Below are 20,998 nucleotides of genomic sequence, written 5' to 3' on the forward strand. Positions count from 1 at the left end.
TGGTCGCCTAAGTACACTCCGCAATCTATCTGGGAAGCATCCGTGGTCAGCATGAGTACTGCGGAGTGTGGATGGAAGGGAACACCTGTGCACAGGTTCTCTGGTTTTGTCCACCAATGTAAGGAAGCCAATACATTCGGTGGCAGAGTCAGTGTTATGCAGAAACTACGTCTGCTGGGTTGGACGAATGGATATATGGAAATAGGCGTTTTGTAGGGTGAGGCCTGTGAACCAGTGCCCTTATTCCAGTGCAGGTATTATTGTGTCCAATGTGACCATCTTGAATTTTTGTACATGTACGAACTTGTTCAGTTGGCATAGGTCTCCAACTCCCGCCTTTCTTTTGGGTTAGAAAGTAGTGGGAGTAGAATCCTTTTCCCCAATGTTGTGTCGGTACATGTTCGACTGCACCTAGGTGAAGAAGATGAGCCACCTCCACGCAGAGAAGGTGCTTGTGAGAGGGGTCCTGAAGAGGGACAGGGAAGGGGAAAGGGTGGGCAGGGAAGGTAGGAAAGGGATGGAGTAACCTGACTGAGCTATTTCCAGGTCCTGTGTGATCTGTTGCCAGACATGGTGGAAAGCCTGGAAGCGGTAGCCAAATGGGCAAATAGGCAGCGGAGTCAAGGGATGGTGGTGCAGACCCCAAGCAGCACTTCAAAATTGTTTGTCACCCGATGGTGGGAAGTAGTTGATTGCACCTGGTTTTGCCTGTGCCTAGGAGGTCTGTTGCGGTTTTTCCCAGTGTCTGGACTGGGGTCGGTGATATTGTTGTGCACTGGGCCTCTGATCCTCCTGCGGATGGATGGGTATATGCCCAATGTGCGCAAAGTGGCTCTAGAGTCTTTCATAGTGTGAAGGACTTCATTGTTTTTTTAAAAAAACAAAATGGTGTTTATCTTTGTCAAAGGGGAGATCTTCCACTTTGGACTGCAAATCTTTGGAGATACCACACGCTGAGAGCCAGGAAGAGCGGCACATCACCACTGCAGTCTGGCAGAAAGTACCAGCTGGTTCTAGGAGAGCTTCATTTATTGGTAGTGCTATCTTTGAAGGTGCAGAGGGTTGGAAGATTTTAAGAAGCCTATGTTGTGTCTCCTAGACTTCCTCCAAAGGGATGTCCTGGCTGAGTGCCATTCTCTTAAAAAGTTCTTGGAATTGCTTAAAGTTGTCCACGTTTTGTGGAGTGGAGGCATGAGGGCAACTTCTGCGGCTGATGGTGAGGCAGGAGCTGGTAAAACCAGGAAGGGTTCATATCCCATGTCTTCAGGAGGGGTTCAGGAGTGCTAGATGTTGATAGAGCTGGGGATATAGGCGTAGTACGATCTTGCGGTCCAGTAGAAGGGGTGCAAGGAGGAGTAGTGGCAGGAGCCAACCACGGGTACCACTGAGGCCAGGGCATCGGGTAGGAAAAAGTTGAGTCCCAGTCACTGGGGGACAAAGTAGGGAAACTGAGGCTGATTCTTATGATGCCCCATGTCTTGGGGTATGTATGGCTCCAGCGGAGGGGAAGACTCAGGCAGGGAGAACTCTGCCTGCTGCTATGTGCTGTTCTCATTATCAGTGAAAGTATCCAGGTCAGGTAGTGAGAGCTGCTGTTCAAACAGTGAGTGCTCCGTGTCTAGGAGCGGAGAGTCAGGCTTAGGGGCCACAGAGATATCCTGCTGATGCGGGAATTGTTGCTGCTCCCTAGGCTGGTGTGCTGCAGAGCGTAAAGTGTGAGCGGCAGCCCGGAGTGATTTTAGTTTCACTTTTGCAGGAGCTGAGAGCCGTTTGTGAGAGCCCCCCAGGGGGTCTGAATCTGCTCTGGGAGTGGCAGGCAGGCTTGGTGCCGACATTCTTGTTGGCACCAGGGTGGAACATGTTGTCGGCACCGGGTCAATTGTCAGTGCTGGGGGAACCAGTGCCGAGGAGAGCTTCCCGCTGCGGGAAGTCGGGTCCCTGCTTTTGAGCCCCGTGAGTTGCTTGTGAAGTGCAGGGGCGGTCAGAGTTGCCTGCTCTCAGCACTGACAGCACCAAGGGTACAGACCCTGCGGGAGATCCTTTACCCTCTTGAGCGTCTCTGAGAGGAGACATTAGGGCTTCTTGCCTCTTCATGTGAGAGGGTGAAGCCAGGCTCCCGGTTGGTTCTGACCTGGCACTCTCTTTCTGGCTCCTGGCTGCTTTCTCAGAGGCTGCCTGGTGTGGGTCCATAGCCCCTTGGCTATCTCAGACCTTTCTGCCTCCTTCTCCCTCTCCTCCTTATACTGGGTCATTTTCTCTGTTGGTCACAGGTGTGGCTGCCAGTCTCCATGGTTGGCAGTTCTGGAAGCTATGCAGGTGTGTGATCAAGCTGATTGCCTCTAAGCAGGAAAGACTCTCCTCTCCCTTCTGCCTAGGCTCAGTAAGGGTTGTGTGACCCCATTACAGAGACCAACTAGTGAGAGGTGGAGCAGGCAGAGCAGCGGCTGGCCAGCGAATGGGGTGTGGTGACAGAATGGCCTGGAAAGAAGGGATGTGGTAGAAAAGAGGGAGAGGTCTCTGAATGTGGGCAGAAGGGGGGGCTCTTCCAGATGAAGGGAGTGGCATGAAACTGACCTGTCCCCAAGAATGGGAGACAGGGACAAAGAGAATGTCATGGAGTAGAACTGCATGGTGGTGAAGGTCCCTGGGGGATCTCTGTTATTAGGTGTCTAGACAGCACCTAGCACAATGGGGCCCTGATCCTGGCTGGGGCCCTTGGCCGCCCCTGTGATACAAACAACAATTCCACTAGTGGTTGTGCTGGTAGCTGTGCCAGTGCAGGGGACAGTCCCAAATCCTATAGCATTACCATTGTGTTCTCTGTACTCTGCTAGCAGCCAAAATGCTGGTGAACACAGACCCTGTGCCTGCACTATTGCTGCCATTGTTCCTACTTCCAGAGGGGCTGAGCCAGCAGGAACAACAAAGGCAAATGCCTGGCAAACAGGGCCTTCAGGGAGGAGTTTAGACTCTATCAGTGTCAGCAGGATGTGGGCTGGGCTTGGCGATCCCACCTTTTCTGATGGCCCATATAAGCAAGCCTCATCCCAAACCACATAGGCCCTGACCCCACCAGTCCCTCCACAGGGACTTGCAGCATGTGCAAGGCCTGTGCAAGGCCTATGCAAGCCAGACTGGGACAACACAGGGCAATGATGGCTCCTTGAGAGGGCATGTGCGGTTGAGCCCTAGCTCTGCACCCAGTGGGAATGAATCTCCTGTTAGCTTTCTCATTTACTCACAAGAGTCCAGGGTACCCAAAGGAAGGAGAAATGGACATGTATGTGCAGACAGGGGGGTTGATTCTCCATTGCCCCGTCTCTTGTGCAGTATTTACACCAGTGTCACTTGTCTCTACTATGCTTTGGACTCATGGTGCAATGAATGCATGAGGGGCAGGGCAGTGGAAAATCTCACCGACGGCCTTCAGCACAATGAGGTGCCATGCTCCCCTCCTTTGGCCTTTCCCCTGCTAGCGCTTGGTGGGAGGGATGTGGCATCCACGCTCCCATCAATATAGAATCGGGTCCCCCGCCACATTCCTTGTCCTGCTCAGCACTCCTTACCCCCCATCACGCATGTAAATTCAGCCAGTGCGGCAGGCGGGAGAAACTACAGAATCAGCGCATCCCCCAGCCCTTGGCATGACAGGAGCCCTCCCCTACCCCTTTGATAAGGGCAAATGCAAATAGATCCTGTCAAGGTTCCTTCCCCACTCTGAACTCTAGGGTACAGATGTGGGGACCTGCATGAAAAACCCCCTAAGCTTAGTTTTACCAGCTTAGGTTAAAACTTCCCCAAGGTACAAACTATTTTACCTTTTGTCCTTGGACTTTATTGCTGCCACCACCAAGCATCTAACAAATATAACAGAGAAAGAACCTACTTGGAAACGTCTTTCCCCCCAAGCCCTACACCCCCTTTCCTGGGGAAGGCTTGATAAAAATCCTCACCAATTTGCATAGGTGGATCTTAAGAACAATGAAAAAGCAATTAGGTTCTTAAAAGAAGAATTTTAATTAAAGAAAAAGTAAAAGAATCACCTCTGTAAAATCAGGATGGTAAATACCTTACAGGGTAATCAGATTCAAAACATAGAGAATCCCTCTAGGCAAAACCTTAAGTTACAAAAAGACACAAAAACAAGAATATACATTCCATTCAGCACAACTTATTTTATCAGCCATTTAAACAAAACAGAATCTAACGCATATCTAACCAGATTGCTTATTAACTCTTTACAGGAGTTCTGACCTGCATTCCTGCTCTGGTCCCGGCAAAAGCAACACAGACAGAGAGAGCCCTTTGTTTCCCGCCCCCCCCCCCTCCAGCTTTGAAAGTATCTTGTCTCCTCATCGGTCCTTTTGGTCAGGTGCCAGCGAGGTTGTCTTAGCTTCTTAACCCTTTACAGGTGAAAGGGTTTTTCCTCTGGCCAGGAGGGATTTAAAGGTGTTTACCCTTCCCTTTATATTTATGACAGTTCCTCTCACTGAGTCTTTAGCTGAAGACACCTCAGTCACTGGAGCTGCTGGGGCAGTACAGGAGGTAGCATCTACAAAGGACAAAGATTGAGCTGGGCGAGGCTGTTCTCAGAGGCAGTGAAAATACTCCCAGATTTCAAGGTATAGTAATTAGCAATTAGCAAGGCAGGGCAGGTGGTACATTGAAGGCCATCTAGCATGTCAGTCAGACATGGCATCGTGCAGCCATGCCCCCATCCCACCCAGCACTACCCCATCTTACTCCAGGAGGAGCCACACAGGTCAGGTATGTGAAAGTGTCTTACCTCTCTCCCCAGTCACTCTTTCAAACAGAGCCTGGAGTTTGGCTTTATACTCAGCAAAGGCTCCAGACTGGACACTGGCTCCCACCACCAGAGGCTGCAGCTTCATTAGCTTCTTTAAGGACCCCTTGATGAAAGGGTGCATGTCCATCACTTCCTGGTCTGATGCGTAGAGATGCATCTTCTCCACTAGCTGCTCACTGGCCCCTCTTAGGATATAGATATTCAGGCCTGTCTGCAAAGGCCTGTACTTTAAGAATTTAGGTGTATTCTTATCACTTAGCTAGTTATAGAGGTATAAAAAAAAGAAACAAAATCATAGTCTGCCTGTTTACGGGCCTTCTCTTACCGTGACAGTCTGAGGCCCTGTTCTTAGGCTAAGATCTTGGCTAAACAGCAGAAGCTGGGAACCGTGTGGTCACATTCTTACATTCCAAACTAGTTACATTGAAATAAGGTGCTATTGGGCTGTTAGGCATTATCAGTACAGGATTGTATTCCTATTACCTCCAGAGAAAGGGAAGTGCCTAGAACATGTAAAAGGAAACTTAGTTTGATAGCATCCTGTCTGGCAAGAACTCACTTATCAATAGCTGGGATGTGAAATCCTCATTTCTTTGTTGTTCTGTCACTGTAGTCCCCATTCCCTATTGTTTGTCTGTATAATCTCTGTCTGGTTCTGTGATTGTTTCTGTCTGCTGTATAATTAATTTTGTTGGGTGTAAACTAATTAAGGTGGTGGGATATAATTGGTTAAATAATCATGTTACAATATGTTAGGATTGGTTAGTTACATTTCAGTAAAATGATTGGTTAAGATATAGCTAAGCAGAACTCAAGTTTTACTATATAGTCTGGAGTCAATCAGGAGGTAAGGGGCGGGGAGAGAATGGGAACAGGGAATGGGGGTGGGGAAATTGGAATCATGTTTTGCTGGGGGGGAATGGGAACAGGGACACAGGTAAGGCTCTGTGGTGTCAGAGCTGGGAAGGGGGACACTGAGGAAGGAAACTGGAATCATGCTTGCTGGAAGTTCACCCCAATAAACATCGAATTGTTTGCACCCTTTGGACTTCGGGTATTGTTGCTCTCTGTTCATGCGAGAAGGACCAGGAAAGTAAGTGGGTGAAGGAATAAGCCCCTAACAGCCCCCATCCTTTTGAGCATGGCTTCCATCTGCTTCAGCTTCCCTCCTGGTCCTCGTTCCCCAGGTGGTGCTGCCTCTTCACCATCTCCAGCAGCTCCTGCTCTTTCTCTCGGATCAGCCGCACATGTGCTCGACTCTCTTTTGGATCAGCTCCTTGGTTTCATTCCTCACCTGGTCCATGTGGTCAGCTTTGTCCTTGAGGTTTTTATAGACATGTTCAAAGTGGGCCTTCTTCCTCGTCAGCTCTCTGTTCAGGCTCCCCAGCTCCTCCTGCCGCTGCTCAATTTCCATCTGGATGTTGCAGTAAAGTAGAGTTTTGTAGAGTTTTGAGTGCTCACTATCCAGGAGTGCGGAGGAACAGAAGAGAGACTTTAAACATCCTCTGCAGTAGATACTGCTGATGCAAACACAATACAGTTTAATTAGAATGTATCCCAAGAAGTCCCTTCTTCTCCACAACACACTGCATGGGCTACAATTGGGGCTGGGAACGGCCTTTGGTTGTAGCCACATCCTGAGCCTCGTGATTAGAGCCGGTTGGGAACTTTTCAATTAAACATTTTTTTTTCCACCAAAAAAAAAAAAAACAGTTAGTTCCAAGTGAAACCGTTTGCACACAGGACCAGTGTCGACGAATTTCCTGACTCGAAAAAATGTCAAGGAATGTTTCAAAAGGGTTAGTTTCAACACTTTAAAACTGAAAAATTCTGATTTTCTGGTCCAAAATAATTTTTAAAATACATTTCAGCAAATTATACAAAAAAGAAGAGCTTTATAAAAAGAAGAAAAAAGGTCAAAACCGAAACAAAATGTTTTGATTTACACAAACAGAAACCTTTTTTGATTTGGAAAAATCATTGAGATTTTGACTTTTTGTCCTGATTCAGGATGTGGAAAACATTTTGAATTCTCAACATTTTTGCAGGATGGGAAAATGATTTCCCACTCAATTCTGTTGTGTTGAGGAGTGTGGGGGTAAGGGGGAAAGTGTAGGAGAGGAAGAGAAGGAGAAATAAGATCTCCAAAGTTTCCCACAGGCAGCCAGATTTTTGGGGGGCTGATTCAAATATTTAGCCATTGGCATATCCCTAACAAAAGCATTCCCTGCTGGCACATAAAGAAAAAGGGTAGGGACATAATGGAATAACAGCTGCATCCTGTGGAACTTCCCTTCCCATTCTGGAGAATTCCTTAGAGATTCTCTGGGACTGATCCTCCTCAGTTGATATTAATGGGAATAGTTGTGCTGAAATCAGTGGAGCCATGCTGATTTACGCCACCTGAGGATGAGGCCTCCTGTTTTTCAGGTAGTCCAGAAGAGGGAGTCTCCAAAGAGTAGATAAATTGAGAAGAGCTGCAGCCGAGCACGGTCACCCAAAGGCTGGAATCTACAAGGTGATTCATTAGGAACTGTTTATAAAAGTTGGCAATTCCCTCTTTATGAGAAATGGGATGTCCCTGCCTCTTGATTCCATTTTTCCCGTCACTCAACTGCTTGAAGATACCAACAAAATTAACAGCCAAGGCACAGAAAGGCAGGACTTGCCCAAGGTCACACACAGTCTTTGGTAAAGCAGGGATTTGACACCCTCTCCCCAGTCTCCCAGACCCTATCCCAGTCCGGTAAGCACTGGACCAGCCCTCCTTACAAGGACATACTGGTGCAGCTGCAGGAATGGTACTAATGGTGTCAGCTGCAGCATACCCAGGGCTCAGTCACTACTTTCACCATGCAGGTTATGCTGAGCAGATTTCCATGCCTGAGTCCCATCTGTCCTAATATCTTAGCACTGATTCAGCTGCACCGTTGCTGGCAGTCGTTGGCGCAGCTGCACCCAGTGAGTAAGCGAGACAGAGTATCCAGCATGTGTGTGCAACACATGCTTCTCTTTTGCAGTAATCTCACCGGGCCAGATTCGATCTCCGTTACAGTGGTATAAAGCCAAGTGTAAGCCATCAGTGACAAGGAAGTCATTCTGCATTTATAATGGTGCAAACTGAATCCAATTCTGGCCCATTCTGAGTTTAAGACCATGGAGTCTGGGATACAGACACCGAGGGCCTGAGTAATGGTTGCAAATCTGAGACAGGCACAGAAATGTGATGTGAGATTCTCTCTCCTCCTGCCCAGTTTTGTTTCTTTTCATGCCCATCACTTTTCAGTTTGATGGCATCCCAATTAATCCCACCCCAAAGCATACTTTAAAAGGCAACCAAAGAAATAGGGCTGGGTAGACGGGAGGAATAATCAAACCATTGTCCTCTAAGAGATTGTAACCACAAGGCGACCATTTCAGCCCTCTTGTCCACTGTGTCTGCCAACTAGTCACCAGCTATTAAAGCAGAGGCTGGACTCTGTGTGCCCTGGACCAAGTTTGGAGGAGGACTCCAATCATCCTTTTGTGTTAAGAGATGGAGGAGAGCCACCTCTCCTTGCAGAAAGGAATCCCGTCCAGGTAGGGCTGTGATGCTACCTCTCAGCACGAGCATACTGTCATGCCATGTGTGAGTCTCTCCACCTCTGCACTAAGACCTGTTGGAGGGGCAGTTAGCATCAAACACTACATGACATAAGTTAGTCACTTAATGCACAGCTGAAAGGTGCTCAGAGATCATGGCCATGAGCTCAGCATAAGAACTAATACAGAACAGATCCAACAACAAGTGCAACAACAAGCATTTTACACTGGGGTGTGGATGGGTGGGAGATAGGGGTGGAGCTCCAGCCTTGGCAAAGCTGTAGTTACAAAAAGTTAGTCTCTGTTCTGTGTCAGCAGATTTGCAGAACTGGAGTGGGGGGTTCCTTTTTCATATGCAGGGTGCTGGGTGTGTGACACCCCTCCCTGATCCAGTGCACGGAAGCCACTGCTAGCTGACATTGCCATGGTGGCATGGGGAAAAGAACAAACTTGAGCTTACAATTTTTAAGCCTTGTGGGTTTTTTTAACCAAGTTGCAGACTGCGGGTTTTTTGCTTCATTCTAAATAGGTTGTTTTTTCCCTGGCTCTTCTGCTTTTTATGCTTCAACCATATTCTTGCCCCCCTGTGACATTCCCCTGTGGTGTTATCTGGACCAGTGATGTGCTAGGTCACTCCAATCCTTGACTCTGGGAACCAGCCTTACCCTGCTCTGCTGTGAGAACCCCCACTCCTGGGCTGTTCACGCACAGCCTCTGGCATATAAGATGCTGCTTGGATTATGCAACTGAATGACACTAGCCAATATCTCCGGTCCCAGGAACAACCCTAGGAACCTCCATTTTGTAGTGTCCAGTTATGCCTGCTGGACACTGCAAGCTTATATGAGTTTGGCAATTTAACAAAGAAATTGATATGTACACCAAGGAGAGTTGTTTCAAACCAGCCGGTTTGGCAGCCGGTATCAAGCGGGGTATCAAGCGGAGTGCCGCAAGGGTCGGTCCTGAGGCCGGTTTTGTTCAATATCTTCGTTAATGATCGGGAGGATGGTGTGGATTGCACTCTCAGCAAGTTTGCAAATGACACTAAACTGGGAGGAGTGGTAGATACGCTGGAGGGTAGGGATAGGATACAGAGGGCCCTAGACAAATTAGAGGATTGGGCCAAAAGAAATCTGATGAGGTTCAACAAGGACAAGTGCAGAGTCCTGCACTTAGGACGGAAGAATCCCATGCACTGCTAACGACTAGGGACCGAGTGGCTAGGCAGCATTTCTGCAGAAAAGGACCTAGGGGTTACAGTGGACGAGAAGCTGGATATGAGTCAACAGTGTGCCCTTCTTGCCAAGAAGGCCAATGGCATTTTGGGCTGTATAAGATGGGGCATTGCCAGAAGATCGAGGGACGTGATCGTTCCCCTCTATTTGACATTGATGAGGCCTCATCTGGAGTACTGTGTCCAGTTTTGGGCCCCACACTACAAGAAGGATGTGGAAAAATTGGAGAGAGACCAGCGGAGGGCAACAAAATGATTAGGGGGCTGCAGCACATGACTTATGAGGAGGGGCTGAGGGAACTGGGATTGTTTAGAATATGTTTGATATGATTGCTGTCTATAAATATATCAGAGGGATAAATACCATGGAGGGAGAAGAATTATTTAAGTTCAGTACCAATGTGGACACAAGAACAAATGGATATAAACTGGCCATCAGGAAGTTTAGACTTGAAATTAGATGAAGGTTTCTAACCATCAGAGGAGTGAAGTTCTGGAACAGCTTTCCAAGGGAAGCAGTGGGGGCAAAAGACATATCTGGCTTCAAGACAAAGCTTGATAAGTTTATGGAGGATATGATATGATGGGATAGTCTAATTTTGGCAATTAAGTCATCTTCCACTACTAATGGTAGATATACCCAATGACCTTTGATGGAATGTTAGATGCGGTTGGATCTGAGTTACTACAGAGCATTCTTTCCTGGGTGTCTGGCTGGTGAGTCTTGCCCACATGCTCAGGGTTTAGCTGATTGCCATAGTTGGGGTCGGGAAGGAATTTTCCCCCAGGGCAGATTGGAAGAGGCCCTGGGGTTTTTCGCCTTCCTCTGTAGCATGGGGCACGGGTTACTTGCTGGAGGATTCTCTGCACCTTCAAGTCTTTAAACCATGATTTGAGGACTTCAATAGCTCAGACATAAGTTAGGGGTTTGTTACAGGAGTGGATGGGTGAGATTCTGTGGCCTGCGTTGCACAGGAGGTCAGACTAGATGATCATAATGGTCCCTTCTGACCTTAAAGACTATGATTCTATGTTTAGTCTGCAGAAGAGAAAAATGAGGGGGGATTTGATAACTGCTTTCAACTACCTGAAGGGGGGTTCCTAAGAGGATGGATCTAGACTGTTCTCAGTGGTAGCAGATGATAGAACAAGGAGTAATGGTCTCAAGTTGCAGTGTGGGAGGTTTAGGTTGGATGTTATGAAAAACTTTTTCACTAGGAGGGTGGTGAAGCACTGGAATGTGTTACCTAGGGAGGTGGTGGAATCTCTTTCCTTCGAGGTTTTCAAGATCAGGCTTGACAAAGTCCTAGCTGGGATGATTTAATTGGGGCTTGGTCCTGCTGTGACTAGATGATCTCCTGAGGTCCCTTCCAACCTTGATATTCGATGATTCTATGATTTATTAACTATATAGATTTTAAGTGATTATAAGTCAAAACATAAACACATCAGATTTCATAGAATCATAGAATAACAGAGTTTTGCTTGACCAAAACTACATTTGGTCAAGCAAAATGAATTCTAAGCTGATCTTATCACTTTCAGTGCCCTTACAAACTTAGATACTTCTCACCACAGGCTGGCTGGTTGCCCTTCAGCCAGGCTCTCCCCTTTGATCAGCGCTTCAGTCACTTGGTGGTGTTGTCTGGAGATGGAGGTGGAAGAGAAAGGAAGATCATGGCAAATGTCTCTCCCTTTTATCATGTTGTTTCTTCCCTCTTGGCTTTGTGTCTGTCCCCCTCCCCACTTCAGAGTCAGGTGAGCATTACCTAATCGCAGTCCCAAACTGACCAAAGGAAGGGGGTGACTCACTGGAGAGTCCAACAGATCCTTTTGTTGCTGCCTAGGCCAACGTCCTTTGTTCCTGTGAGGCTGGGTTGGGTTTCTCCCACACATGCCCTGATGAGGTGTGAACTGCCCCTCTGCTCTTGGACAGTTTTTGCCTCGGCTTATTTTAAGCCATGAAGACACATTTTCAGCCTCATAACTATATACATGAAATTATAACCCATAACATTAGTGTAACAACAACAACGCTCAGTGTATCATGAGCCTTCCGAAGACACCCGACATGACAAACTTTGCATTAGATACTACACAATCATTTTACAAGGATGAACATGGGGGTGCTGGGTGTTCTCCTAAGGTACAGAGCATCACACACACACACCTCCATTCTCTAACCCCTCCCTCACTTCTGCCTGCCAGCCAATGGACTGCAATGCTTGTTTTAAAAAGTGAGCAGAGGCACATGAATGGTCATCCCATTCACTTAAAAAAAAAAAAAGCGTGAATTTCACTGATTGATTTGGCCTAGCTATTTAAGCAGCAACATTTTTGTTTCTGTTGGATTTGGTCAGGTGCTTTGGGAGTCTATGATGTTGCTACCTTAAGCAAACTGCAGCCCCTCCAATGCTGGGACTATTAGCCCCAGTGGGATGGGTGGCTGTGTAGAACTGATCAATGAAATTGTTTTTAATTGTTCACTTTATTAATATAACTTTATAAGCAAAGTTTTATGAATGAAACAACATTCATTCATAAAACTGGTCACCCCAATAACTGGCTAATTGAGTTTCACTTTCAATCCAATTGCTGCTTAAATCGCTGAAACTTGTACTGTTACAACATTGTAACTTCTGCTCACTGTCTGTCATACATTATACTTGTCTATATTGTAACTTCTGTTCACTGTTTGCCATTCCTTACACTTGTTCATACTGTAACTCAAACTCCATTTTAACTTGCCCCACACTCCATTTTAAAATGCTCACTCCATTTTGTAAAAGCTTGCTGCAACCTTCATTTTTGCAAAACCCTGCTGTAATCTTATTAATTTAATTAAGATGTGTGAATGAGGTATGTATGGATGATGGAATCAACCTCCAGCCCCAGCCTGTCCTGATGAAATAAAGTGGTGTAAACACCCAACAGCTGAAGATGCAGACAACTGTTCTGACAAAGTAAGAGGAGTCCACCCTCAAAAGAAAAGAACGAAAGTACAGTTGAAGAAACATCAAAGCCAGGTCCCAGGCTGAAAGTCATGTCTGCAATTGATGGGTGATCAATCACACCGAACCCAGAGGCAGCGTGACACAGCAAGACCTATAGACTCTGGATTCAAACTAAAGCCTACAAAAAGGATGGGTGAGATGGAAGACTTTGGAGGGTACCATTCTGCTGCCATGATGCTGATGGCTGTTGCACCATCCAGTCTGGAGTACTGTGTGGGAAACCAAAACGGGTCTCCCCCAGAAATACTCTCCAAAAAGGGGTGGGATGGAGTTGTCTCATGCAGGAATCCCCTCACCCCATCTGTATAGCTGGCAGGTTGGCTTCCTGGGAAACAAATGGCATGATATCACCTAAAGACAAGCGAAAGATAAAATACCTGCATTGAGAGCAGATGCACAGCCAGCTCCTGCCACGGCTCTGAAGACAGTCTAGTTCAGTGTTTCTCAAATGTGGCCACTATGGCCGCATGCGGCCACCAGATTTTTTTGCGGCCATTATAGTGTCTTGGGCAGAGATGGGGTGTGTGTGTGTCGGGGGGAGAGGAGGCAGCACCTTGGTGTTTGCTGGCACTGCCAGCAGGGATCAGCACCCTGCACTGCTCAGCTTTTGGGCAGCGCCTCTGGAGACACATGGGGCCTGAGTGTCAGACAGGGCCATCCCTAGCTATCTTAGTGCCCTACGCAGCCCCAGGCCTCCGCGGGCGGGAGCAGGGGAGGGCTGGCCCCAGGCCTCCACGGGCGGGAGCGGGGCTGGTCCCAAGCCTCCGTGGGGTATGAGGGCTGACCCCTTCTTGTGGGAAGTGGAGTGACCCTGCCCCAGCCTGCTCCGCTCCCAGGGTTCTCAGGCTTGGGGGGAGGGGGGAGCCACCCCCCAGCACTCGCCGACGGTGCAGCTGGGAGCCAGGGGAGCTGGGGCCGGATCACTCCACTTCCCGCAGGAAGTGGCCAGCTTCTGCACTCCATGGAGGCGCCCAGGGGAGGGGGAAATCGCCCCCCAGCACTCGCCGGCGGCGCGGCTGGGAGTTAAGGGAGTGGAGCAGGCTGGGGCTGGGTCGCTCTACTTACCATGGGGTGAGCGCAGGGTCGGACTTGGCTGCAATCTTGAGGGGAGTAGGGGCGGGGCCCTGGGGAGGAGCCAGAGCAGCATGCCCCAAACCATTAGCTGGAGCATGTAGGGGGCCCGGCTGGTGCCCGGGATGCCAACGTGTTCAATGTGAAGGAGGCTCGTCCCTAAAGGAGCCAGGATGGTACCAGCCGCTGGGTGCAGTGAGGTCTGCAAGGCCCTGATGTGCCCCCTGCCCATCCTCTCCACGCCTTTGCCAGGCAGCCCCACGTGTAGCAATGAGAACGGATCGCTGTGCCCTATCAGGGTCTGCCCCCCCTGCCCCCAAGTGGGGGGAGCACGGGGCAGGGATTGAGAGACTGGGGCAACTGTGGGGGGTGAGGATGGGTCTGGGAAGAGCATGGGGCAGTCCGAGGGGGTGGGACGATTGCTGGGGGTAGGGGAGGAGAAATCAGCTGGGGGGGTAGGAAATCCTGGAGCAGTCCCTGCTTCCCATTATTCTCCTCATCCTGTCCCTGTCCATTACAGACCCTGACCCCCATTCTGCCCCACCTCGGTCTCTGCACCCTCCTCTCCCCCTGCACCCCAGGCTCTCTCCCTGAAAAGCTAGCGTAAGGGGGCCTTGAAGCAGCTGGCTACAGCCGCTGCCACCCCCCACACTTGGTCCCTCTCCCCATGGCTGTTCCCCATAGGGCCAACCCAGCACGGGGAGCAGCAAGAGTGGAGGTCATGGGCCTCTCTGCCCCAGTGCTGCTCTGCCGACTGACCATGGGCAAGAGACACAGTGGAGCGATCCCTGCAGCTCAGCTGGCAGCGAGACGCAGTTGAGAGCAGGTGTGGCAGGGGCATCACATGAGATGGCTGGCAGCCCTGCAGGGGGACATGCCTTGGGGCACGAGGCCAAGTGGCCTTGCCTCCACAACAGGAGCTCAAGCAGCAGCTGAGACAATCCCTCCATCCACCCGGGGATGCCAGGAGTCTGTATTTGCTGCGCTCAATCACTGGAACCTCCGCCCCATGTGCTGTGCACAGCCCGTATTAAGGCAACCCCTCTCCCCCCATACCACCCCGATGCTGGATCCCTGGCCGCATTCCATGGAAGGGTGTCACAGGGCGCACCGTTCTCCACTTGTCTGGTGCCTCTTCCTGGTCACTCTGGGAATTAGCGCTCAAAACCGACGTCCCTTCCTGTGGGCACATGTCGTCTCTCAGTCCGTAGCGCCTTTCCGTCCCAGGAACTACAGCATCCTCTTTGTGAGTCAGCCCTCCAGCTGTGTCGCTCAGTGTTCCCCACTTCTGGGGTATATCAAAGTCTGTCCTTCAGCAGCCCCAGGCAGTCTTCCCATTCACTGCCACAGGGGCCACTCCCTCAGTGGCCGGTAGGGGTACCTGGCCCGCCCTCTGCTCTGGGCTGTCCTCTCCCCAGCCCTCACTGCTCTTTCCCGGTACTGCTACCTACCACCCTGGTTCCCCTCCTGGCCCTGGGTGTACCAGCTCCAAACCCTCCTCCCTGGGAGTGACTGCAGCCTCCAACACTCATCTCTCTTCCCAGGGAATGCCTGCCCTTTCCCAGCAGCAGCTCGTCTGTTGCCAGCAGTGAACTCAGAGTGGCAGATGAGACTGTGAGCAGAGGGAGATAACTGTTACCTCTGATGCTGCTGTGCAGTGAGTGTTGCCAAATCTCTCTTTCATGGTCACCAGGACAGGAAGAAGAGATTAAATGAGGACTGTCTATTTTAGGTACTTCTCAGACTCTCCCACTAGTATACGGGCACCTCACAATCTCTATTGTATTTAGCCTCACAGCCCCCCTCGGAGGTAGGGCAGTGCTATTATACCCAGTATACAGAGGCAAAGACAGGTTAAGGGACTTGTCCAAGGTCACACAGGAAACCTCTGGCAGAGTAGGAGATTGAACCTGAGTCTTCAAAGTCCCAGAGTAGTACCCTAACCACTGGATCATCCCAACTCTCAGGACAGAACTCACAATACCTCTCTTCTCTGTTTGTATGTTGTAGCAGGTTAATATAATACCAGATACAATGGGGGTTCACACGCTATACATGTGGCCAATAGAGGGTGGATGGACAGGAAGGACTAGGGGACTCCTTTCTGACCACTAATCGGAGCGTTACTGGACAGTGGCTTGTGGATCCCTGCCACTCCTGGGCTGACCGCTAACTTCATTCCAATTAGCCTGGCGTCCCCAAACCATTCTTGACACCTTTGTCCCCAGCAGACAGCGTGGTGACAGTGAATGAGGCAGAACCACCAGCTCCTACCATCGCCACCATCAGTAGCAGCAGCAGGAGGAAACATAGCCCTGAAGAACTGCTGTCAGCTGGGGAGCTGTTTCAGTCTGAGTCCTTGGTCGGCGAAGTCAGAGCTTCCAACCAGCTCAACATCATACTTCTGCGTGGTGCCTGGAGCACCTACTTCATAGATCTCACTGCAAGTCACTGCCATTTATTCTCCCCGTGTTTGGGGGGCACTTTGGTGGGATAGGCGACTCATGGGAGGGACTAAATGGCGGGCACCAGCTAAAGGGTGGCATGTGACCTCCCCACATGACCACCCCTCATGATTCCACCCTGACCCCAGCCCTGGGCCCCCCGCACTCTCCCCATGCCCTTCTCCATCCCAGGTTACCTGGGGGAGGGGGGAGTCTGTCCTCTCGTTGTGCCGGATACCAGTTTGTGTCTCCTGGCTGGGTCTCTACACCCCACCGGAGGATGGGGCTGGGGGCTGTACCGGTACAGCTGCACCGGAATAGCTGCCAGTGAGTGGCGCTGGCTCCTGGGAGCGGCAGCCCCAAACCAGCAGCTCCTCCGGTGCAGCTGTACCAGTACTGCCCGCAGCCCCGCCCCCAGCCCTGTCCTCTAGTGGGGCTGTACAGACCCCAGCCAGGAGACGCAGCTGCATGGAAGGGCTGGGGGCAGGGCTGGGCGCAGTACAGCCATGCCAGAGGAACTGCCGGCTGCCCCATATTCTGCTCCTTTCACCACTGCTGTTCTGTGCTGAATGTGTCCCCCCTGCCCCCACCCGAAATCTGGAGAGGGGCATGTGACCCTTCTTGCCCCTCCCAGGTGTCGCTGACCCTACATATAGAGCTGCTCATTAGTAGAGTTGGCTGGAAAATGCAGGTGAGGGGAAGTTCCATGGTCTCTCTCTCTCGTTCCCAAAGGCAATGGAGGAAGAATTCCATTTTCTGCTCTGCCAGGGATGCCAGAAAGAACCCAGAAATCACAAGCTCCTGTTCTGCCTTCACAACTTGTGCACCAACTGTCTGGAAGTGAACAAGCCCATGGGCCAGTGCACCATCTGCCACACTCCCATCCCACAAATCAGTGGGATCCCAGACCAGCACCACCTGCTCTTCGCCAATCTGCAGGCCAAGCTGAGCACCTACCAGATAACCGTCAAAGGCAGTGACCTGGTCTGTGACAACTGTGGGCAAGGGGGAGAGTTCTGGTGCTCTGACTGTGAGGAGTGCCCTTGCATCAAGCGGTTTGAGACCCTCAGAGGTATCTAAAGTGAGAGAGCTATGAAGCCAAGGTGGTGAGGGATCTCAAGGTGGGATCTGCCAGGATGTTTCTTGATGGTTCCAGGAAGCTCAGTAACTTGCCCTGTGCCAATCCAACCCACACAAACCAGATGCTGAGGTAATGTTCACAACCTGATCTGTTTTCTAAGCAGTTGCATCCAGAGTCTCTTTCTAGGCTCAGCTGTCTTTTTCACATATAGGCAAAACACCAAAAAGTTCCTCAGCCCAGCCTGGGCTGCAGCTCCCAGCCCCCTTCAGTCCTTCCTGCTTCAGGGCCTGCTGCAGGATTCTTCTGTCCGCTCTTAGGTGAGCACCACCTCCCAGCACTCTCACTCCAGAGGCTCCTGTTCCCCAGCAGGTTCCCACTGCCTCCCCTCCAGGGAACTCACTCTGCTCCTGCTCCCCCGTCCCTCCTGACAGCCAAGCTGGGTTTGTTGACTGTGAGCATGTGAAAAACTGTTGGGTGTCTGTGAAAATGTTTGTGAATCCTGATGGCCCTGAACTTTCCACTCTAATGAATTGTGGTGTCTGAAAAACAGTGCTGGAAAGACGGCAGTTCCTTACTTGGTATTTTACTAGTTTCAGATATCTACTCAGGGAGTGCAAATGAGAGCATGTGGTTTAGGCGACAAATCATACTGCAGGAATCATTAACAGTGACCAGTCAACATGAAGCATTGGTGAACAATCCATGATCTGAAATGTCTTTGTCCAGACTCTTCAGTGACTACTGATGAATAGCAAAGACTGCTGGTTCTGGAGTAGGACTGGGGCCATTGGCATCAGAAGGGGCAGGGTTGGGCCCCATAGTTCCATCCAGGATAGGCTGCCCCCATTGGCATTACGGATAGGAAGGGGGCAGGCCTGGACTCCAGCAAGACTTGTGCAATGAGCAAGTTGGCCAGGTTGTGATCTCCTTGATATTAAGGCCACAGGACAGTGACTTCTTCACATGCTAACTCTGGTGTGGTTAGCAACTTCCTCTTGTCTGTAACTACCGTGACTGGAATCTCTGTGACACTGTCAACTGGAATTCCCCTTGGAGCACTAAACTCCCGACCAACTAGTTAGCGATCAAACTGGCCAGTGGGGCTGAATGGTGGCTAGGACGAAAACACTCCTCTAGGGTACCTCACTGTCCTGCGCTGCTGTAAGATTCCTGCTGGATGTGATCTCCTTACAGTGCTATATTCTCCCAGGGAGAGGATTCCTGACTGCAGTCCTGCAGACCATCCTGCCTAGCTTCCTGTCCTTTTCAATCATAGAATCATAGACTATCAGGGTTGGAAGGGACCTCAGGAGGTCATCTCATCCAACCCCCTGCTCAAAGCAGGACCAATCCCCAACTAAATCACCCGAATCCCCAACTAAATCATCCAAAGTCATCATTGTGTTGGCTGGGAAACGAATCCAGGTCAACGGCTTGGAAGGCAGCTATGCTCACCACTATACCACCCACACAAAAAGAAAGTAGCTTTTTGTTAGAGAGCAGTATGATTTGCATTAAGGTAGTGCCTAGAGGCTCTAACTGAGACGCAGGCCCCATTATACTGGGTGCTGTACAGACAGCCTCTGCCCCAAAGAGCTTCCAGTCTAAATAGTCACGACAGAGAGAGGACAGCTCATTATTCCCCATTTCACAGCTGGGGATTTGAGAGATCAAACAACTTTCCCAAGGTCATACAGACAGTCTGTGGCTGAATCAGGAACTGAAGCCTAGTCTCCTGAGTCCCCATGCAATGCCTCCACACACACCATCCTTCCTCTTTAAGCAAGTGAGTGTGGCCCACATTCTGCTCTTGGTTGTATCAGAGGAATTCAATAACTGCATAGATCTTTAGTGGAACTGATCAGGATTTATACCTCTGCAACTGAGGAGAGTCTGACTTGGGGAGCAGGATAGACACTAGAAAAACCTAACTTGGGATAGTAAATCTCTTATCAGATGCTTGTTAATTTCAGAGAGTCATGTTTAGGGCAAGAAGCCAGAATTCCAAAGGCGTGTGTAGCAAATAGGCCTCTCTACAGTTGTGACATGGGTTAGATTCCAACCAGGAACACCTTAGAGACTCTGTTAGTTTTAAAAGTAGTTTAATCATACATGACAGATAGAGCACTGGGACAGTCTGGTGACTGACAAGCTAAAAGCACCTAAAGAGAGGTAGCTTAGTAACGGCCTCATGCTGCAGCTTGTTGCACTCTTGCTAGGAAAAGGGAGAGCTGTTTAGCAGCTTCCTCCCAGGTGTCCATCGGAAATACAGAGCTCGATTATCCAAAGCACAGATACACTGGCAATTGACGGCACCAGCAGAAGCAGGTCGACCGTCAGCAGCAGCACGGAATAATAATATAACTTATCATTCAAACCTTCAGGCTGATCACGGAGAGACCTGAAGTCACTGGCAGCCCTCTCTCCTGCTATGACTCCTGCAGTTCACAGAGGACCATACTGCGCATTGCCAGAGTCTTTGCAGCAGACCTGGTGAGCAATTTCTCCTGCAGCAAAGGCTGAAGGGAAGTGTAAGATTCCAGGTTGCAGTGAGAGAGTGCAGGCCTCGGATCTAAATCTGTGTGGATCTCCAGAAGTTTACACAGATCCCTTAGGGCCTTCACCGATGCCAGAGCACTGCTGTTGTTCAGCGGCTTCTGCAGGTACATTCTCACCAGGTTCTTCATTTTATAAAGACCAAACATGGGAATCTTTTCCTTAATCAAGGGCAGGGTATCCAGGTAACCACAGACAGTTGTGCAGAAGTCCCATTTCTTGGCAAAAGAATCCAAGGCTTTAAAGAGAACAGTGAGCTCCGACGTCCAGAAGTTATGTACAACTAAGATGGGCTTGGGAACAGAGCGGAGGTAGCAGAGAAAATTCTCTAGCCCTGTCTCAAGGGAGACACCTTGGGAAATCAAACCGAGCACAGACTCTGGGATTTGTATCACAGCCTTAAAGCTGTTTTCTCCATTCACTGCAGCCAGCTGAGTGATCATCTGTGCTGGAGTAGGAAAATGGCAGAATCAGGAACTTTTGAGACATCATACAGCATCGGTAATGCAGAGAGAACTGGGATATGGGGAGCTGAGAAAAAGGGGTCAGAGGGCCAAGTGATCTCTTAGTTCTTGTCAAACTCTGGTATTGTAGGGACCCCCTGCCTACTAGCTGGAGATCTTTGCATTCTATAAGTGATGCCTGAGTGTAAAGGCAGCGTTGGGGGAGAGGGTTCCCAGCTAGTCCATCCTGCTGTCTCCTTTCCAAGCAGATGAGAATGCTTGTGCATAGAGCTAAGCGAGATCCTGATCAGAGAAGGCTTAGATTCCAATTATTTATTCACCTGATGTAACACACTAGCAAAGTGTGCTTCTGTGTCCCTATAGTGGCTGGCAAATATAAGAGGATATCAGCCCTGCTGCTGCCTCCTGCTAATGAAGTTAGTCCTTTAGTGCAAATGGCAGGGACCTGTGCTTTGGAGCTATACAGCTCAGGTTCAGTGAAGACTCAGCTAGGGTCATTACAGTAGTCATTGGGTTGCTCTGTAAAGCACCTTGTCCCCATAGTGATTGGCACTATAGAAATATCATGGGTAGAAGGATAAACAAAGGGGGAGTGGACCTGGGCCTAGCCACAGAATGAAAGCCTCAGGATTTTCTTGGTGCTGGGCGCTGATTTGTGTGAAGCCCTGTATGATTGCACATGTCTAACCTGAACCGGCCTTGGAGTTTGTAGGAACTCCAGGAGAAAGATCTGCTCTGGATTGCT

General features: G+C 49.8%; 1 protein-coding gene across 4 annotated transcripts in view; it reads right to left on the reverse strand.

The window, feature by feature from the left end:
* Nucleotides 1-4,110: 4,110 nt before the first annotated feature.
* Nucleotides 4,111-20,998, reverse strand: part of LOC125644129 (protein PML) — a 56,433-nt gene continuing 39,545 nt past the window's right edge. For 3 of the 4 annotated variants that reach the window (XM_048867594.2, XM_048867595.2, XM_048867593.2), the window contains exon 9: nucleotides 19,319-20,237. In XM_048867594.2, coding sequence (XP_048723551.2) covers nucleotides 19,663-20,237 — 575 coding nt within the window. In that variant the 3' untranslated portion in view covers nucleotides 19,319-19,662. Of the gene's footprint in view, nucleotides 4,553-4,786; nucleotides 5,067-19,318; nucleotides 20,238-20,998 lie in introns of those variants that run through there. The other variant, XM_075132919.1, reaches the window with a different exon arrangement.

The sequence above is a fragment of the Caretta caretta genome, chromosome 10 (genome assembly GCF_965140235.1).
Source record: "Caretta caretta isolate rCarCar2 chromosome 10, rCarCar1.hap1, whole genome shotgun sequence".
Taxonomy (NCBI): domain Eukaryota; kingdom Metazoa; phylum Chordata; order Testudines; family Cheloniidae; genus Caretta; species Caretta caretta.